Source organism: Vigna radiata, unplaced genomic scaffold, assembly GCF_000741045.1.
Source record: "Vigna radiata var. radiata cultivar VC1973A unplaced genomic scaffold, Vradiata_ver6 scaffold_357, whole genome shotgun sequence".
NCBI lineage: Eukaryota > Viridiplantae > Streptophyta > Magnoliopsida > Fabales > Fabaceae > Vigna > Vigna radiata.
This window is the reverse complement of record NW_014542188.1, coordinates 210,511-228,058: the sequence shown is the minus strand read 5'-3', so window position 1 is coordinate 228,058 and position 17,548 is coordinate 210,511. Positions and strand designations below refer to the sequence as shown.

Genomic DNA, 17,548 nt, shown 5'->3' with positions numbered 1-17,548 from the left:
ACATCTTCAACATTGTTGTCATTCTAATTTATTTATCTATTCATAATTTCCCATCACTGTAAAAATATTTATCTCTCTGACCACTTCTAAAATTATTTCCATTTCATTCAAATTTTTAATAAAAATTAAGTTTATTAACTCAAAAGTTAAATGTCACAGATTTATTACAAGCCTGATGCTAAAACAAAAGTTGTTTTACACTATCCACCAATCAGACACATGTTGGTGTAATCATAATAAAAATCTTATCTTTTATTACATTTCCTAAACATAACAAATTTGTGGTGAATCCCTCCTTTAATTCAAGACAGACTAACTAAATGAAAAGAGAGTGATACTAGTATTTTTTTGTTCTTATGAAGTCAACAAACAAGGTGGGAGAGCAAAAGTCATTTTCTCTTTCATAATTTTTAATAAATTTTATCTTTTTATATTATATATATATATATATATATATATATATATATATATAAATTCAAACTTTACAAAATAATTTGTGCTTTATAAGTTAATTTAGAAAATTAGATTTGTGGGTGTTGACCATTTGGACCATTTGGTTATGGAAAGAAAAATCTGAGGATAGTGAAAAATAAAAGGTGGTATTTCCATTGATTTGATGACACTTGGAATTTGTCTCTTTCTTGCTACTCTCACAATGTCCTTGTCCTATCATATCCATCAGCCATACCAGTTTTTGGGGAAAAATCATGTGTTACTTTGACTTTTCAGACCAAGTTGTTTTCTGGATAGGGTTTTGAGGACCTAAATTTGCCTTTACAATTCATTATGAACCAGTTATTTCCATTTCTTACAACAGTTTCAGATGCTCCTTTTTCTGTTTTTATTATAACTCATAAATTCACAATCCCTTTTATAACTTCACATTGTTGTCCAAACTTAGATAACACACAAATTCAGAAGTACTTCTTTTTAAGTTTAAAGAGTATTCAATAGTTTTAATTGTACCTTATTCAAAGATATTTTGTAATCATTGTCATTTTTCAACTGTTTTTCTTTAATGAAAAGGAACAGTTCTTTAAAAAAAATTACAAGAAAAAATTATTTAAAAGTACTTTTGTCTTAACTTCAATTCTGTTGAATTAAAGTTTTCACATTCATATTATGGTATCTATTTTAATGTTCATCAGAGTTTTAGTTGAAAAGGTCTATGAAATATTTAGATGTATAATGAGAATTAAATGGCCTAGATTCTTCTTTTTAATATTAATGTTCTACTCTTAAACTAATTTATATTGTCAGGATTATCATATTCAACATACCAGTTACTATACTTTTAGAGTTAAAAAAATTCCAATACATTTTGTCCTAAAAAGTGTTTTAATAAATAAATAAAAATATGTATAAATTATATATCCCTAATCTATATTTCTGAATATTTTATTAGATTTTGTCCAAAATGCATTATTTGCAAATATAAAATTCAAATTTCAAACTCCTTCTATACAATAAGGTTGTGTACTTTTAATATATTTTTGGCTAAGATGATAGATTTTCTCACACATAGCATATATGAATCTAAAAAGTAATTGAATAGTATATTGTGAGAAATATTTAAATACATAATACGGTTTATTCTTTTTTCAAGATAGAAAGTTAGAATTTTACTTCTAAAAAGTTGAATTTCGAATTGTGTTTGAAAAAAATAATTAAAAAATAAGTTAAAATTTGATTTTTTTTTAAATGGAAATTTCAATTAAAATTCTTATTTTTTTTTTTGTTTTTCAATTAGAAGAAGGAAAAAAATTTTGAACAAAACAAATATTGCAGAAAATTACATATATAGCTTAGAATATAATTTCCTGGTCTGATTAAAAAATTCACTGTATTTATGTAAATATTTAACATAATATATTATTTGGATGATTTTTAAATAAAATTGTGTTATTTGAGAGGAAAATTGGACTAAGATAAAAAGGGTATGCATTTTAAAATAGTTTATGGTGATGTTTTATTATCGTAAAAGTTTATGTGGATTTTTTTTGTCTTATTAATTTATTTATTTAAATTAGAAAAATATCCAGCTTAGTGTTAGCTGGAAGATGAATGAGAATGAGAATATCATATTCCTTAATTGCATTTTGGGTCCTACTTTTCAAAAGACAAGGAATCATATAGTCCCTATATTTTAGGTTACTACATTTTCTCTACTTTTCAAACCATTTGCTTCATCCTCAAATAAACTATGTCTTACTTTTTCTTTTTATTATTATCAGCTAAAGCTTTCTTTTGTTTCATTTAGATATTTTATTTATGAAAAATGATATTTTAACATCAATTTTTTGACATTATTTTGACAATCAAAATATGGTTGGACGATTTCAAATTAAAAAAAAACTTTGGTTTTTTTCTTCCAAACATGTCATTGTCTCAACTTTTTTAATTTAAAATCGTCCAATCATATTTTAACACATGCGTAATGTCAAAATGGTGTCAAAAATTGATGTTAAAATATCATTTTTCTTTATTTATATATAATAAACAGTTAGAGTTCATATTCACATAGTTTTTCAAAAGAAATAGTTTGTTTACAGCATTTGGACTAATACACGAAACAACTGCTATATGTATACATCTTAAACAAAATATCCAAGACTCTCACGGGAATCATCCATCTAATCATCTATTTCTCGCTTTCACCTACAGCTTCCTATGCTTACATTAATGATGACAGATTTCACATTTTAATTCGGATAATATGATTTGGTTTTGAAGAAAATATTAAAATAGATAAAAATGTGATGATAATTTTGAAAATTTTCAAAATCATAAATCTTGATTAAAAAAAAAAAGTAAGTTATATATCTCTTTTTGACTTCCGTTATTATAGAATTGAAGTTTGAAAAGTGTGTTAAAAGTTTTAAAATTTTTGCTATTATTTTAATTATTTAATTTGAAAAATATTTGATCTCGATTGTATTCAAAAATTTTGTTATTTATTTAAATATATTATCTAAGAAAGGGTATTTCACTTCAGTTGTTAAAAGAATTAAAACTATATAACTCTATAGTTTTAATTTTTCCAAACTAGAGACAAAAAAGTTGAATAAAATTCTAAAATTATCACTTATTTTATTTAAATTTTATTTGAAAAAGAGGATTTGACTTAAGTTGCTAAAAAACTAAGGCCATATATCTATAGGATTCGATTTTCCAAGAAGCGAAGAAAAAAGTTGAATAAAAATTAAGGTTAAAATCACTTTGGCGTCTCTGTTTTCGTAAGTTCTTTCCATTTTGGTTCCGTTCTTATCAAACTTCCCAATTTGATCTTTAAAAGTGTCAATTTGGTTGAAATTAACCCCTCCCGTTAAAATTGAGTAGCGGTGTTAAATCTGGGCAGAGTTGGATGAAAGACGTGTCAAAACTTAAAAACGTGACAGAAATCTGAGTGATACGTGGCGTGATTAAGTGGTAAATTGAAATTAAAAAGGGGATTAGGGTTACTTAACACCCTCACGGCCTCGATACTTCACACCCACCTTCTAATCCTCCTTTAACACCCTCACGGCCTAAGCCTGGAGGAAACTTGGAAACAAATCAAGAAACTGGTTTCACTGGTAGCAGCATATCAGAGTACTTGATAAACACTATCCCAGGCATGAAGTTCGAAGATTTTCTCGGACCAAATTTAGTAACAAAAATGTTTATTTTTTGGGATCTAATTTAAATTTTTGTTGGTTTTATTGGATCTGCGATTAACAAGTTGATGTTGAATTGCAGAATGGTGATGAGATGTTGTCGGTGTTTAGTGAGGGAAACATGGTTTCGTTCAACTCTGGTGGGATCTGGGTTCCTCAAGCGGCACCTTCTTCTGGTGCATATTGGGAACATATGGGTGAGCAGAATGGGTACAGAGAGGGAAGGAAAGGTAGCGTTAGATCAAGTTTGGAAGATGATAATAATTTCGTAGTTCCTCAGATGAGTCCTCCCAGCAACGTTTCGAAGAAATCCAGGTTTCTTTGGTAGAAATCCGAGTTCGTATGGCTTCGTGTGACTTGCGTTATACTATTAATTTATTCCGTTTTCTTCTTTATTGTCCTCTGCGTTAGACAACAACCAAGTCGCGATTGAAGTCGAAATAGGGAATGACCAAGCTCCAAAGACCGAATCAAGTCTGGATCGTCTCCACTGACGATCCGTAATGAACTTTCGATGATTCCTCTCATATTCTTCTCACAGTATTAATTCTAATTGCTTTTCGATTTACTAGAACCCTAATTCCCCTTTTTTATTTCACTCAATCCTAATTCCCTTTTTTAATTAAGTAACCCTGATCCCCTTTTTAATTTCAATTTACCACTTAATCACGCCACATATCACTCAGATTCCTGCCACGTTTTTAAGTTTTGACACGTCCTCCATCCAATTCTGTCCAGATTTAACACCGTTACTCAATTTTAACGGGAGGGGTTAATTTCAACTAAATTGACACTTTTAAGGACCAAATTGGAAAGTTTGATAAGAACGAAACCAAAATGGGAAGAACTTACGAAAACAGGGACGCCAAAGTGATTTTAACCAAAAATTAAAAATTGCCATAAATCTTAATATTTTTTATTTTATTCGCGCTTCAGTTTTTTTATAGAATCAAAATCGAAGCCAAAAGTCTTTCTAGGGTAAAAGTAGGCATAATATTTACAAAATCATCATCGTTCTATCTCTGCAACACCATTTTCGAACATCCTTTGCTTCGTTCATTATTGTTTGCAACAACTTTGTTCATCAGTTTTTGCAACAACTATGGTCACTTTTTCCTTTTCCATTCCACTTCTCCATTTCGCATTTTTTGTTCATCACTATTCACAACCCTTTTTTGTTTTGCATTCTGCCACTATTGTTTGTTGTTATCGTCACTGCTATCTTCTTTTCTATTACCCTTAAATCCTTCCCACAATCTCCTCGCCGCCACTGTTACCGTCACCTACCACTCTTCTCTTTGTCCTTTCTTTCTAATGCGAAAGTGAAATGTTTGTATGATACTTTTTCTTCGTAAGTTTTGGTCTCTTTTCAATTTTTTTTTCCTAGTTTTTAGTTCCTTAGTTTATACTTTAAGCATTTAGAAGCCCGATTAAAGTCCTCTCAAGTTCATAAAAGTTTAAATTTTGTTTACGAAGCCAAATATTCTTAAAATTAAATAATATTTTTAGGGTTAAATATGTTTTTAGTCTCTATATTTTGGGACGATTTTGGTTTTAATCCATTTTTAAACTAAGGTACAATTTAGTCCTTCAACTCTATAAAACTCTGGTTTTAGTCCTTTTTACCACATTTTTTAAACTTTATTTGTTATTTCAAGGATGTTTCTCAGTTAACATTGTAACAAAAATGTGTCAAACAGTGTAAACAATCCAAATGCTATAATGAAACGTGTTTGAAACAACAAATAAAGTTAAAAAAATTTGGTAAAAATGACTAACACAAAAGTTTTCTAAAGTTGAAGGACTAAATTATACCTTAGTTTAAAAATAGACTAAAACCAAAATTGCCCCAAAGTACAGGGACTAAAAAATATTTAACCCATATTTTTATATTAGAAAGAGTATTTGGCCTAAGTTCTACTCATAAACTAAGCTAAATCCACATTTTTTTCTTATTTATTTATGGTCTAGTGCATCAATTTTTATTAAACCAAAGAAAAATATTGGACCTTATGTTTCAGTTCATAACTAAATCTAAAAACTCACCTTTTTTTTATCTCACTTTGAGATGTTATGGTTGTAGAGCCGAAACTCAATATCCAAAATAATTGTTACCGTATCTTTTCCTACACTAGTGGATAATAATTGCAAAAAGAGAAATATAGCAAACATATTGACAAGAAAATGGTAAGCTAATTGTAATTTGAAACATACATATATTTTACATTATAAAGTAAAACAATTTATATTACTTAGAAACACGAAATAGTGCAAACTCAAACAATGATGTTCCAAGAGTAAATATTTTACCCATTTAGGAAATTTCAATAATTGCTATTGAAAAAGCACTTTACTATTTGAATCCCGTAACTTCTCAAGTTCCTCTGCTTTGTTCCTGCTATGCCACTCTATTATCAAGAGGGCCAAATATAAACTGAACCTGGTGCAAGAATTCAACGTTGATGTTATTTATTATTCTTTGTAATATGAACTTAATATTTTAAAGATTTAGAGTTTAGGTTTGAAAACTCTAAATATTGATACATTATCTGCATAATGTATCAATATTCATTGGTTATTAAAAGGTTGGCATAATGTGTAATCAAAAGGACATTATCTGCATAAAATGTTCTGATGTTTTTCTTCTGCATAAAGAAGTCCATTTCATGGTCCTCTAATTAAGGAGATGCACATGCATCAATATTGATACATAAAGGAATCTGCAGCACTATCCCTCTGCAATAAAAAATACGACAAAACTCTGATACAGTTTTTCATGTGCATTTGATGTTGTTCTCTAATCAGAATTAGATATTTATCTCAATAAACTATGTTGACACTTGATGTAAACTTTTTTGCTTTCCAAATTACTGAGATGAAACTCTGTTTCTAATTGGAGAACAACATTAAAAAGCAGCGAAAGGTCAACATCTAAGTTTTGTCCTAAATAATACACACCACCTATGATCAGACTAGATGTAAGNGAAATANAAATGCAATAAAACAAGGGGCCAAGACATGTCCTAGGAAGCCATTCATACTTGTTTCCAATTGTCAACACTGTTAGATATCACCATTACCTTGCTGAGCCTTTGACTCATAGAAGAGCCTTACAGTTGAGTAAATGGTAGAGGGTTCAGCCATGGCACCATTGCCATAATCTCCACAAGCTAACCTCTTTGTAACAGGTGGGATGAGAGAAATTCCAAGCTCATCAATGGCGATGAGATGCCGCTCGGTGAAAGGATTGTTCCACATTAGAGTGTTCATGGCTGGTGCAACAAAAAATGGCTTGCTGTAGTCCCAGGCTCGCACAATGCATGTCAGTAGATTGTCACACAACCCTCCAGCAATCTACAACATATATTCAACTTACTTTAACTGAAACTCATTTGAACCCTATAAAAGATGTACACACAAAAGCTGAACACCAAAAGATGGACAGAAAAACATATCATTGGTTGAACTTGTCTACACTGTGTAAGAATAGGTATGTCATAGACATGCTAGTTTGCTTTATCTATTGTGGAGAAATATAAGCTATAATTTCAACTTGTCATGACCATGCAGAAAAAGACAATGTACCACCATTTTGTATACTAAAGATATGTTTAGAATAACTTATTTAGGCTTTATCTTATGACATAAGCACTTGTGCAAATGTCTACTAGAGAAAATGAAATAGCTTATTTTAGTAATTGGATTAAATATGTTCTTAGTTCCTATGTGAAATTGGAATTCATCATTGTTCCAAACTTTGATACATTTTGGTCTTCAAACTTTAAAAATAAATTAATATAGTCTTTTTAATCCAACCGCATTAGATTTTTTTAATGTATCAAACACCTTTTAGTATGACTTTTGAGTTGTTTACACTGTTTTGTCAATCTGGAACACTGTTTAACAAATCCAAAAAAATTATTGTCATTAAGTTAAAATGACTGTACCCATTCATTTTTAAAGTTTGGACATCAAAATGTATCAAAGTTTGGAATAGGTACTACTTCTAATTTTATGTCCAAGTTAAGAGACTAAAAACATATTTAACCTTTAATAATTAGGCAGAGTAACTTTTGAAAACAGTTTATAAGTTATAACTTTTCTGACAACAGTGTAATCACATTTTCTCTTCAATTGTAGAAACAACCAAAGCATTTATTCAATAAGAACATGAGTTGTTTACCTTGCCAAGGGTGTTTGCTGATAATGGAGCAATGACCATGATATCAGCCCATTTGCGAAGCTCAATGTGAAGCACATTATCACCAAGTTTCATCCAACTAGACCATTCATTGTCATCAGTGTATAAAGTTACATCCTTTGGTATTGAAGCTCTATCAATGAAATGCAAAGATGCATTTGTGGCAACTGCTCTTACATCTGCCCATTCAGAGAAACAATGACACAGATTTGCAAATTTGACAGCAGCAACACTCCCACTGGCAGCAAGCAGAATTCGGGGCCTCCTTGGTGCAGCATCCACAGCCATAGTCTCTCCCTCAGCACTTACAGGTTTTGAACTGGCCATCACCCAGAACCTTCCACAATGATCTTAAATTTCCATGTTTTCAAACAGGAGTTTCAGCTCACTCATTAAAAACCTTCAAATTGGTAAACTAAAACCCCTTTAGACGACAGTTTATAGTTACTAAAAATCACATTGGTGCAAAGGGAAAAAAGAAAAAAAAACCCTTAGTTATTGAACTAAAACTCAAATATACATAGCCATACACAGCTAGCTTAACACCAATGAGAACATCTACCTCAAAGTACTGTATTCCTGTTAAGATAAAGACTTTATGATGATTTTTTTTCTATAAATACATATTGAAAAGAAAAGAAAGGTAAACTGAATTAAGTTTCTCTCATAAGCTAAAATTAATTTATGCTCTTCAACTTTTCCAGAAGCTCTTAACCCAATCTCTCTAAAATCTGAGGTGAATTGGTTAATGTTAACTTACTAAGAAATTTGATTATTTGCTTTGGTGCTTCCCTTGGAAAGAAATATATTATATCAGAAGCAAAGGTCAGTATTCTACATATGTTAAGAAAAAGAATTTAATTCTAAGAAATAGTAAGACTAACTTCTTTTACCCTTAAAACAATTAAAAATCAACCTACATTAGAGATCACCCCAGTATAGTTCCTATAGTAATAAAAACTTTACCACTTATTTAGAACTATTTTTAGTTTTTATTCATATAATTTTTAGTACCTAGAACAAAAAAAAAAAAAAGAAAGACTAAAAGTGATTAAAAACTGCATGTGTCCAAACAACCACGATTCCTTTTTTGTTTAATATTGGAGCTAAAAAAAGTAAACATTTTACAATCATAGAAACCAAACATGTAATTAAACCATTATTATTAAAATCAACAAGTTTACAATTCATGAACATCATGATTGAATGGAAATATAAAAAATCTAACTTTTTCTGTTTGTTCCAATTAAACTTACTTTAAATTATAATATACATTAACAGGTACAGATAATCCAGCACATCAGAGTTCAGCATTACAAATTCATAATTACCTACATAATGCATTCCCTTCCCCCAAAACAAGAACCCTAGAGAGAGATATTTCCTGCTTTAACAATCACAAATCATTAAAATAGAACAAAGCATATTTTACAAAGAGGCCTAATTTGAACAGTGAATTCGGATGAATTTGAAGAAGAAAGAGGAATAGTAGTGTCGAACTGAATCCTAAATTGAACAAACATGTTTTAAAACCAGTTCCAGGAAAAGTACAATCCACAATTTCTATTCCCAGGAAACCCCACCATAGATTCGATCTACTATTTGTTGAAAAATAAAAAATATATGATGGGATAAAAGAAAATTTAAACAACAAAAGAGTAAGATGAACAGAGCAAATAGTGAAAGTGAAATCAAAGAGAAGAAGTGGAACTAACCTAAAGGAATGAGGGTGATTTCTCTGACAACACAACACAACACAACAAAACAACCTCGCAACCAACTGACCCCGACAACACAATCCAGTGTTTCCTGTTAGTGTTTGCGCTGTCAGTATTCAAAAACAGATCCCGCTGCCCAACTCACACACTAAGATATATTTCTTTTCAAGAAGGAATTGGATCAGAAATTATTTTTCTTAAGATGTTGATTAATTTTTTTGAATATAGACCTCTTTTATTTATAAAACAATATTATATTTAATTATAGGAATCAAAGTATATAAAATAAGTATATATTCAATGGTCAATAAAAGGATACTGATCTAAATTTAATTTGAACAAGTTTTGAAAAAAGACACTGTTACAAGTAGAAAAAAATTATAAATTCTTCCCTAAGTTAAAATTAATTGACATAAAAATTTAAAATATAATTTTGTAGAATATATTATAAAATGTTTACAAATTAATTTATACAAAAATATTTATTATACGATAGATTTATTTTGTTTTTCTTCTTAATTTGTACTATTAAATTTCTTTTATTTTTATGGAGTAATTTATCGAAACATGTTTATCATTTGTTTTTATGAACTTTATGTTTATTATCACAATTTTAAAATAACTTGCCATACTTATTCATACTACCTTACATAATCAATTGATTTTTTAGAAGTTAACAGATAAAAATCAAACATTATACTGTTCATCTGCATTTATAATAATAAAATTCTTATTATATTAACTATCCATGCTTAATGATAAATATCTTATAACTATTCATAATAAAATATATTTTATTCCACTAATACAATTTTTTTTAGGAAATGATAGACTTTATATTCATAAAGTTGTTATTTTAAGAGAGCTTTGTAAATATAACTTTAAAAAATATCAGACAGATACATTAAAAGATATAGGAATATAATTCCTCGCATATCCGTTCATACACAAAATAAATATTTTAAGGATTAAATATGTTTTTAGTCCCTATACTTTGGGATGATTTTGGTTTTAGTCCATTTTCAAATTAAGGTACAATTTAGTCCTTCAATTTTAGAAAACTCTAGTTTTAGTCTCTTTTACCAAATTTTTTTAACTTCATTATAACATTGGGATTGTTTACACTGTTTGATACATTTTTGCTTCAATGTTAACTGAGAAACGTGCTTGAAACAACAAATAAAGTTAAAAAAATTTGGTAAAAAGGACTAAAACCAGAGTTTTCTAAAATTGAAGGACTAAATTGTATCTTAATTTAAAAATGGACTAAAACCAAAATCGTCCCAAAGTATAGGGACTAAAAACATATTTAACCCATATTTTAATAACTGTTATATTGCACCTAAGTATTTATAGTTATAGATTAAAACAATAAAGTAAATTTTAAAAAAATAGAGAAATATCAATAATAAGATTTATTAAAATATGAATAAAAATTAGTTCATAATTTTCACCCAGAATTAAAAATTACCATTAATGTATTTTTCATTATAATATCTATACTTCTTTTTTCTAAATTAAAATGGCAATAATTTGATCCATAAGTCAAGTAAACAATATTCTTACATTAGGCAAGAAAAAATGTACCAACATAATCAGCCTTCGATAACTATTTTTATTCATTCTTTCGTTTTGATCACTAGAGAACTGTAAGATTAAACAAATCTAACATCAGTTAAAGCTTTTGAATACATTTCAGACTACACACAGAATCAATCCACCTACACAGTGCACCAAATTTAAAATATATAAACTTTAAGTTTCTTGTTGTTTTGGAATTTCAAGGGCAATACAATGCAAGTAGTCATCCCGACAACCAACAAAAATCCGACCACCAATCATTAAAGGTGAAGAGAATATATCCCCTGCCAAGTTTAGCTTTGCAAATTCTTGCACATAGCTTCTTTGTTTATAAGTATCTTTGGAAAGATTCATGTTCACTCGAAGAAGGTGTATGCCTCCAGAACTGGAACAAATGCAAATTAGCCTGAAAAAATTGATAAAATATAAGATTAACTTTTAAATGAAAATATCATATAAGTTTTCTTGTGTTAGTTTACTCCCATGTAAATTAATTTTAATTTATCAAATTCTTCTTATTATTTTCTTCTCCTTACTAATGCACAGATTTATCAAAATTGACCCTAAGAACAAGTTAACCTGTCTGAGGAATTGGAAGCATCAGACTCCACCAGCATGTGCTCGTCAACATAAGCAGATGCTGTAATTGGATGTCCAACATTGTATTCCCATAGTAGGTCCCCCTCCTCCTGGTGATAAACATATGGAACAAAACAAATATTAATTTAAACAATTCGTTTTGAACACTGCACATACTTACTTTCCCCCATAATACCCATTAACACAATAATACGGATTCTTACATGGGACAAATGATTTGATATTGTTTTTCTAGAAGAAATTCATCTCATTTCAAGTCTTACACAAGAAAACTTTTACAAAGTTTAGAATATTATTGAAAATAAGAAAATGCAAATTCAAAACTTGGACAATTTGTGAGTGCTTTAAAGTGTAGGTAGGTATAGAATGGATGTATTACCAATACACACTGAAAATTTCATCTTTTAAACAGGCACATTGAAGGCATCTTATAATACTTTGTGAGGAGGGACTAGAATGCACAACAGTTGTTAGCAGTACAAAATTTTAAGCTATTTTGTTGCCTCACTCGATGATAGAAAACACAAGGCGTATTAATATGTAAGACTAATGCTTTGTTTGGTAGGAGTGATTGTGACCGTTGATTTGAGATGATTTATGAGAATTGTGTGTATTTAATTTACGTGTTTTGAGAGGATTTATGATGATTGGTAGGAAAAGTTTTAAAAGAGAGAATAAAGTGGTGGATGTGTGGGAATTGTTAGGTAAATTACTAATTTACCACTATATTTAATATTTCTTTTTTTTAAAACAATTCTATTAATTGAACTCTTCTTTAACTGTTTACAAAATATTATTGGAAATTAATAAGTAATATTTTTAAATCATTAATATTTTTAAGAAACAATACTTTTTTTTCTCAACTAATTTTTTACAACAAAAAAATATTTAATTTTAAGAAATACACCTAAGAACAATTTTGACATTACATTAAAAATAGGATAATGATATTTAGATAACATTTTTTTTTACAACATTTGAACATTGATCATGTGTCAATATGTGATTGATTAAAAATTATTCCACAATCAATAATAATAATTATAAACATTATTGTGGAGTAATTTTTGATCAATCACATATTGACACGTAATCAATGTTCAAATGTTGTCAAAAAAATGTTGTCTAGATATCATTATCCTTAAAAATAACCTATCAACCTTCACTATTTCAATAAAATCAATCACATATATCAATAAACTTCCTATTTACTTTCTCTTCAAATCACACTACAAATCAATCCTCAACTTTCCACACTCCTAACGAAACAAAGCATACAAGCTATGAAACACAATGCAACGAATTGGAATATTATCAGAAAGGGAAAGGGGAAGGAGAAAAAATGTCTAAGAGCAATCAGCCAATGAACTGATACACAGATTCAGCAATTAACTTTTATCCCAGATATGGCATATAAATATTGTAAAGTTAAAAAGTAGCTGGTCATGAATCTAATATAGTAAAAATTAAAACCTGCCAAAATGCAATAAAAAGGAAACAAGGTTATCTGTCCATTCTCACCAGTTTGAATGAGTATACACTTCCGCTTCTGGAGCATACAAGCACCTAAGGTGGAATAAATAAAACAATTACCAATGTAAATAAATCCTTCATTGGTTATTAAGAGAGATAGTAATATATTTAACCAGTAATTCTAATATTTGTATACTAATATGGAGGAGACTTCTTAAAAATACAAATGTCGTTTACTTGGATGCACTACAGATAAACTGAGTGAACACCTTTCCACATTAGTAATTACTATAGCGTAAACCGGCATAAACTTTCACAATCTTTTAGTGATCTTGAAAAAAGGATGTAACAAGGCAAGTGGAAAAAGAATTAATTAAATGACTATGTAAAATCCATGAAGAGATAGATCTACCACATCAGGAAGAACAGAAGGTATGCATGACCCAGCAAATATTGGACCATCAGTTGTTTTCTGAGCAAAATTCAGTAACAAATCAGGTTAAAATTACTTCCATCCGGCACATAGTTAAAGATTGCAACCCTAACGAGGTCCATAATTCATACCTTCCAAACAATGGATCCATTTGGACTCAATGCAACAACATGACCATCTACCAAGCAACATATCACTAGAAGAAAGCGGAAAAAAAATACTACTGTAAGGAAAAAATACAGGACAAAAATAGTTAGAAGGGCATATAACACATAATCAAAAGGCAATATAACAATACATACCAGTTCCATTGTAGGCGACTGCAAGAGAACCAAACACAGGAACTTCTAATTCATTTAGCCACAAAATAGTGAAAGGAAAAGCCTGAATTCAGAAAAGGATTACTTAAGTATGACTTATGCCAATAATTGATTGACTTGAACATGTTGGCAATTTCGTCATTCAGCAACACTAACAGATTTATGCATTCAATGCTAAAACTTCAAACCAAGGATTGATCTCTTGGGTCAATACCGAGGAACTTCAATCATTTACTTTTTATACCTTTTTCACGCCCATGCTAAATCAATCACCAAAGATGTTGGTAGAAAAGCAGTTTCACGAAATATAACTATGAAAAAGCAAACATGTGTCTATTTGTACCAGATTTGTCATGAATTGGGTGCATGAAATGGCTCAAGTTGTGAGCAGCAGGCAGGCAACAAATCCTAACTCATAATAACTCCAAATGTTAAACATTAGTGTAACTGTCTAACTCCTTGTCATCCTGTCAGAGGCACTCAAAGAGGATTTGGTAGACTTAATTTAGCCTGTACTTTTAGTTGACACTTGAAAAGACCTCTATATCTGCTAATATAATACTATCACGAAAAAATCCATGTTTCTTTTCTTTTTCTCTTTGTTCTTTCCTCTATGAAACATCCATAATTGTCAGTTTGCAAGATAAACATTAAGTATAAAATTCTCTGCTTCCTCTTTGTTCCTTTTATTCTTTTTAGGTTCATTCTTCTATGATTATATAGTGATTGCCGTATCATACTTAATGGAGTTACCATGAAATAGATACCTTTGAATCTATAGGAAAGAATTGGCCATTTCTACAAAATATTTCCATAAGAAACTAAATCCAAAGGATGAAATTTGCACATCTAGAAACAAAGCAGTCTATATAAATACAGAATTGAAGCCCCCGCTAAAGAAATACATGTATGCATTTATAAATTCACATACCGATAATGATATAGCTGTTAAACGACCACCAGTGGAGGCCACATAAAGCAAGTCACGAGCCTTCAGAAAAAAAATAGTAAGAGATCAATAGTAATATTTAAATAAACAAAATGTATGTGTTATTTCGTTTACAAGGGAAATTCACCTCATCAATTGCAGGTGACCCATATATACTGCCTCCACATGGTAGCTTGAATACGCAGCAATGTTTTTTGTAATCAAGAGCATATAAATTATGATCATGTGAGCCACACCTATATAAACATCAAACCATGCTGGAAACTTAAATAATTTCCAATCAAGCTACATGTTAAATACCTTTTCAACACATACGAGAGGCTTCTAACACATTTAAAGATTCTTTGAACATGAAATCTACATAGAGAAGTTCCATCTTTGCTTCTAGTCTAATAATTAACATTTTTGTGTGTGATGGTGTTTAGATTGTAAATATGGTCACCAACATGTACTTATTAGGAAAATTACTAATTTTATTTATATCATCAGAAAAAAATTATTACAGGGGAAATAAAAGTGTTACATGAGACAAGAGTATATGATTTCTTCTAAAAAGAAAAGTCAATAAACAAGAACATGAAAAAAAGAAATAGCACAGAAAATTCCATTCAGTTTATTAATCAGAAATGACAACACTTTCAAACAACAATGTGTGTAGGGCATCAAAGGGAAGCACATTAGGCAGGGAATTTATTCCCGGCCAAGAAACTCAACACCCGAGACTCTTGAATGAAATCTTAAACCATACACCCCGTTGAATATAGTAAAAGTTTATGTATGAGATTAGATAAAGAAAATATATCTAACACTCCCCTCAAGCTTGTGCATACAAATCGAATGTACCAAGCTTTTTACTAATATAATCAATAAAGACTTAGTAAAAATATTTGCTTCTGTACTCGAGTGACACTAAATTGTTAATCTTCCTTGTATTGAATATACACTAAGGATACTCTATTCATAATAGAAGAGATATAGACTAAGTCTAAAATACAAATGAGGAATAATAACAAGCTAACTAAAAATAAAAAATAAAAATAAGATAAAGAAAATATATCTAGCACTCCCCTCAAGCTTGTGCATACAAATCGTATGTACCAAGCTTTTTACTAATATAATCAATAAAGACTTAGTGAAAGTATTTTCTTCTATACTCGAGTGACACCAAATTGTTAATGATTTGCAAAGACGACATAGAAGACAAAATACCAACCCAGAAAACTCCCCCTTAGCAACAAATTTGAGAGGTTATTCCATATAAATCTTTTCTTGCAAATCATTATTCACGAATGCATTGTTGACATCTAGTGGATAAAGAGACCATTGTTGAAGAGCCACTGGGGCTATAAAAAAACTACCAAAAGCCATATTTGCCACTGAAGAAAAAACATATATGAACGGGTCAAACACATCGATGACAAAAGAGAGATTAGAAGAGAAAACAACAAAAGAAGCCATGAATGAACAAGAGAGAGAAACTGATAGGCAATGGATAATGTATGAGAGGAGAAAGAAGAATTAAATATCCTAAAGGGACTGCATAAATAGTCCCTGCTGTGTTGGGTAGAGGAGTTTTTTGAACATTCGTTGTACAGACAAGTTCTTTGAATCTTGTGAGAGAGGTTATGCTCCCAACTATTGATTATTCTACTGCTGTGAATAAGAGAATTCTTTCTTTCAACTCTTTATCTGCTATCAGTGAGTGTTATTATTTGGGTTTTGTACTGAGAAACCTGACAATTTGGTCTGACCTGCCGGATACATGGAGAAGAGCATAAGGATTAATGGAGGGGAGAGTGGATGGGAGATTGAATGTGATGGAGGGTCAGCTGGAAGCTATGGAGATTGCGGTTGACGGGATGAAGGTTGAGACAGTGGTGTTGTGTCAAGATTATGCTGCAATATGCCAAGAATTGCAAGAAATCATGAGATTACTAGGAGGAAGGGGTCGAAATCAAGAGGGCCAGCAGTCGGAAGGTAGCCAGACTTCTGTTGTATATAAGAGAAGATAGGGAAAACGACCGTGCAGACAATCAATCATTTGGGTGGCTATGACTTGTGAGTGGCTATTATCATAGGGATAAGAAATTTTTGTCTCTTTCTGTTAGGGTATAAGGTGGGAGAATATTCGATATAAGTTAATTAGAGTAAATAAATATAATATAAGTTAATTAGAGTAAATAAATATATATTCCAGGGAAATATTCATTATAAGATATTTATAATTAAGGATATATACTAAGACAATATAAGGAGAAATATTTATATTAAATATAGGAATATTTATATTAAATGCAGATATATTCTAGGGAAATATTTTATTTAGAGTAATATTTTAGAGAAAGATTTAGCACAGTATGGACGGGAAATAATTAGTATAAATAAAGGAAGAGTCTAGGATTAGAGTTATGCTTTTGATTTGAGAGTTTTGTAAAGGAAGTTATGCTCCAGGATAATTGACGGAAGTTATGCTCCCAATTATTGGATGACTGAAGGAGGTTATGCTCCCAGTTATTGTTTACTTGTGTTTACCCAGATATTACCATCAATAAAAGATATTCATTCGTTCAATTCCATTCTTTTATTATTCTTTTGCTTGTTTTGAGTGTGTGAGAGG

General features: G+C 30.0%; 2 protein-coding genes across 10 annotated transcripts in view; both read right to left on the bottom strand.

Annotated features, from left to right (window-relative positions):
- Positions 1 to 5,868: 5,868 nt before the first annotated feature.
- Positions 5,869 to 9,749, bottom strand: LOC106779213 (probable phosphopantothenoylcysteine decarboxylase). 3 transcript variants are annotated; one of them, XM_022776497.1, is made up of 4 exons: positions 9,573 to 9,749; positions 7,840 to 8,272; positions 6,737 to 7,010; positions 5,869 to 6,096 (listed from the first exon to the last, which is right to left on the bottom strand). In XM_022776497.1, the coding sequence occupies exons 2-4, from the start codon at positions 8,182 to 8,184 to the stop codon at positions 6,071 to 6,073; spliced, it is 645 nt and encodes a 214-aa protein (XP_022632218.1). In that variant the 5' UTR covers positions 8,185 to 8,272; positions 9,573 to 9,749; the 3' UTR covers positions 5,869 to 6,070. The 3 variants fall into 3 exon arrangements, with proteins under 3 accessions (XP_022632218.1, XP_022632219.1, XP_014522770.1); XM_022776498.1 differs by lacking the exon at positions 9,573 to 9,749 and adding an exon at positions 9,189 to 9,472 and having other exon boundaries at positions 7,840 to 8,257; XM_014667284.2 differs by having other exon boundaries at positions 5,875 to 6,096; positions 7,840 to 8,257; positions 9,573 to 9,748.
- Positions 9,750 to 11,170: 1,421 nt separating this feature from the next.
- Positions 11,171 to 17,548, bottom strand: part of LOC106779205 (putative acyl-activating enzyme 19) — a 20,330-nt gene continuing 13,952 nt past the window's right edge. For 3 of the 7 annotated variants that reach the window (XM_022776490.1, XM_022776491.1, XM_022776493.1), the window contains 8 exons: positions 15,059 to 15,167; positions 14,914 to 14,973; positions 13,965 to 14,046; positions 13,794 to 13,885; positions 13,642 to 13,701; positions 13,278 to 13,322; positions 11,736 to 11,845; positions 11,171 to 11,562 (listed from right to left, as the gene is read on the bottom strand). In XM_022776490.1, the coding sequence (XP_022632211.1) occupies positions 11,331 to 11,562; positions 11,736 to 11,845; positions 13,278 to 13,322; positions 13,642 to 13,701; positions 13,794 to 13,885; positions 13,965 to 14,046; positions 14,914 to 14,973; positions 15,059 to 15,167 (790 nt within the window). In that variant the 3' untranslated portion in view covers positions 11,171 to 11,330. Of the gene's footprint in view, positions 11,563 to 11,735; positions 11,846 to 13,277; positions 13,323 to 13,641; positions 13,702 to 13,793; positions 13,886 to 13,964; positions 14,047 to 14,913; positions 14,974 to 15,058; positions 15,168 to 17,548 lie in introns of those variants that run through there. The other 4 variants (XM_022776492.1, XM_022776494.1, XM_022776495.1 and 1 more) reach the window with 4 other exon arrangements.

Coding starts and splice junctions, on each gene's coding strand:
- LOC106779213 (XM_022776497.1), bottom strand. CDS start 8,184: ATGGCCAGTTCAAAACCTGTAAGTGCTGAGGGAGAGACTATGGCTGTG. Junction 7,011..7,839: donor CAGCAAACACCCTTGGCAAG/GTAAACAACTCA, acceptor TATATGTTGTAG/ATTGCTGGAGGGTTGTGTGA. Junction 6,097..6,736: donor TGAGTCAAAGGCTCAGCAAG/GTAATGGTGATA, acceptor TTCTTGCACCAG/GTTCAGTTTATATTTGGCCC.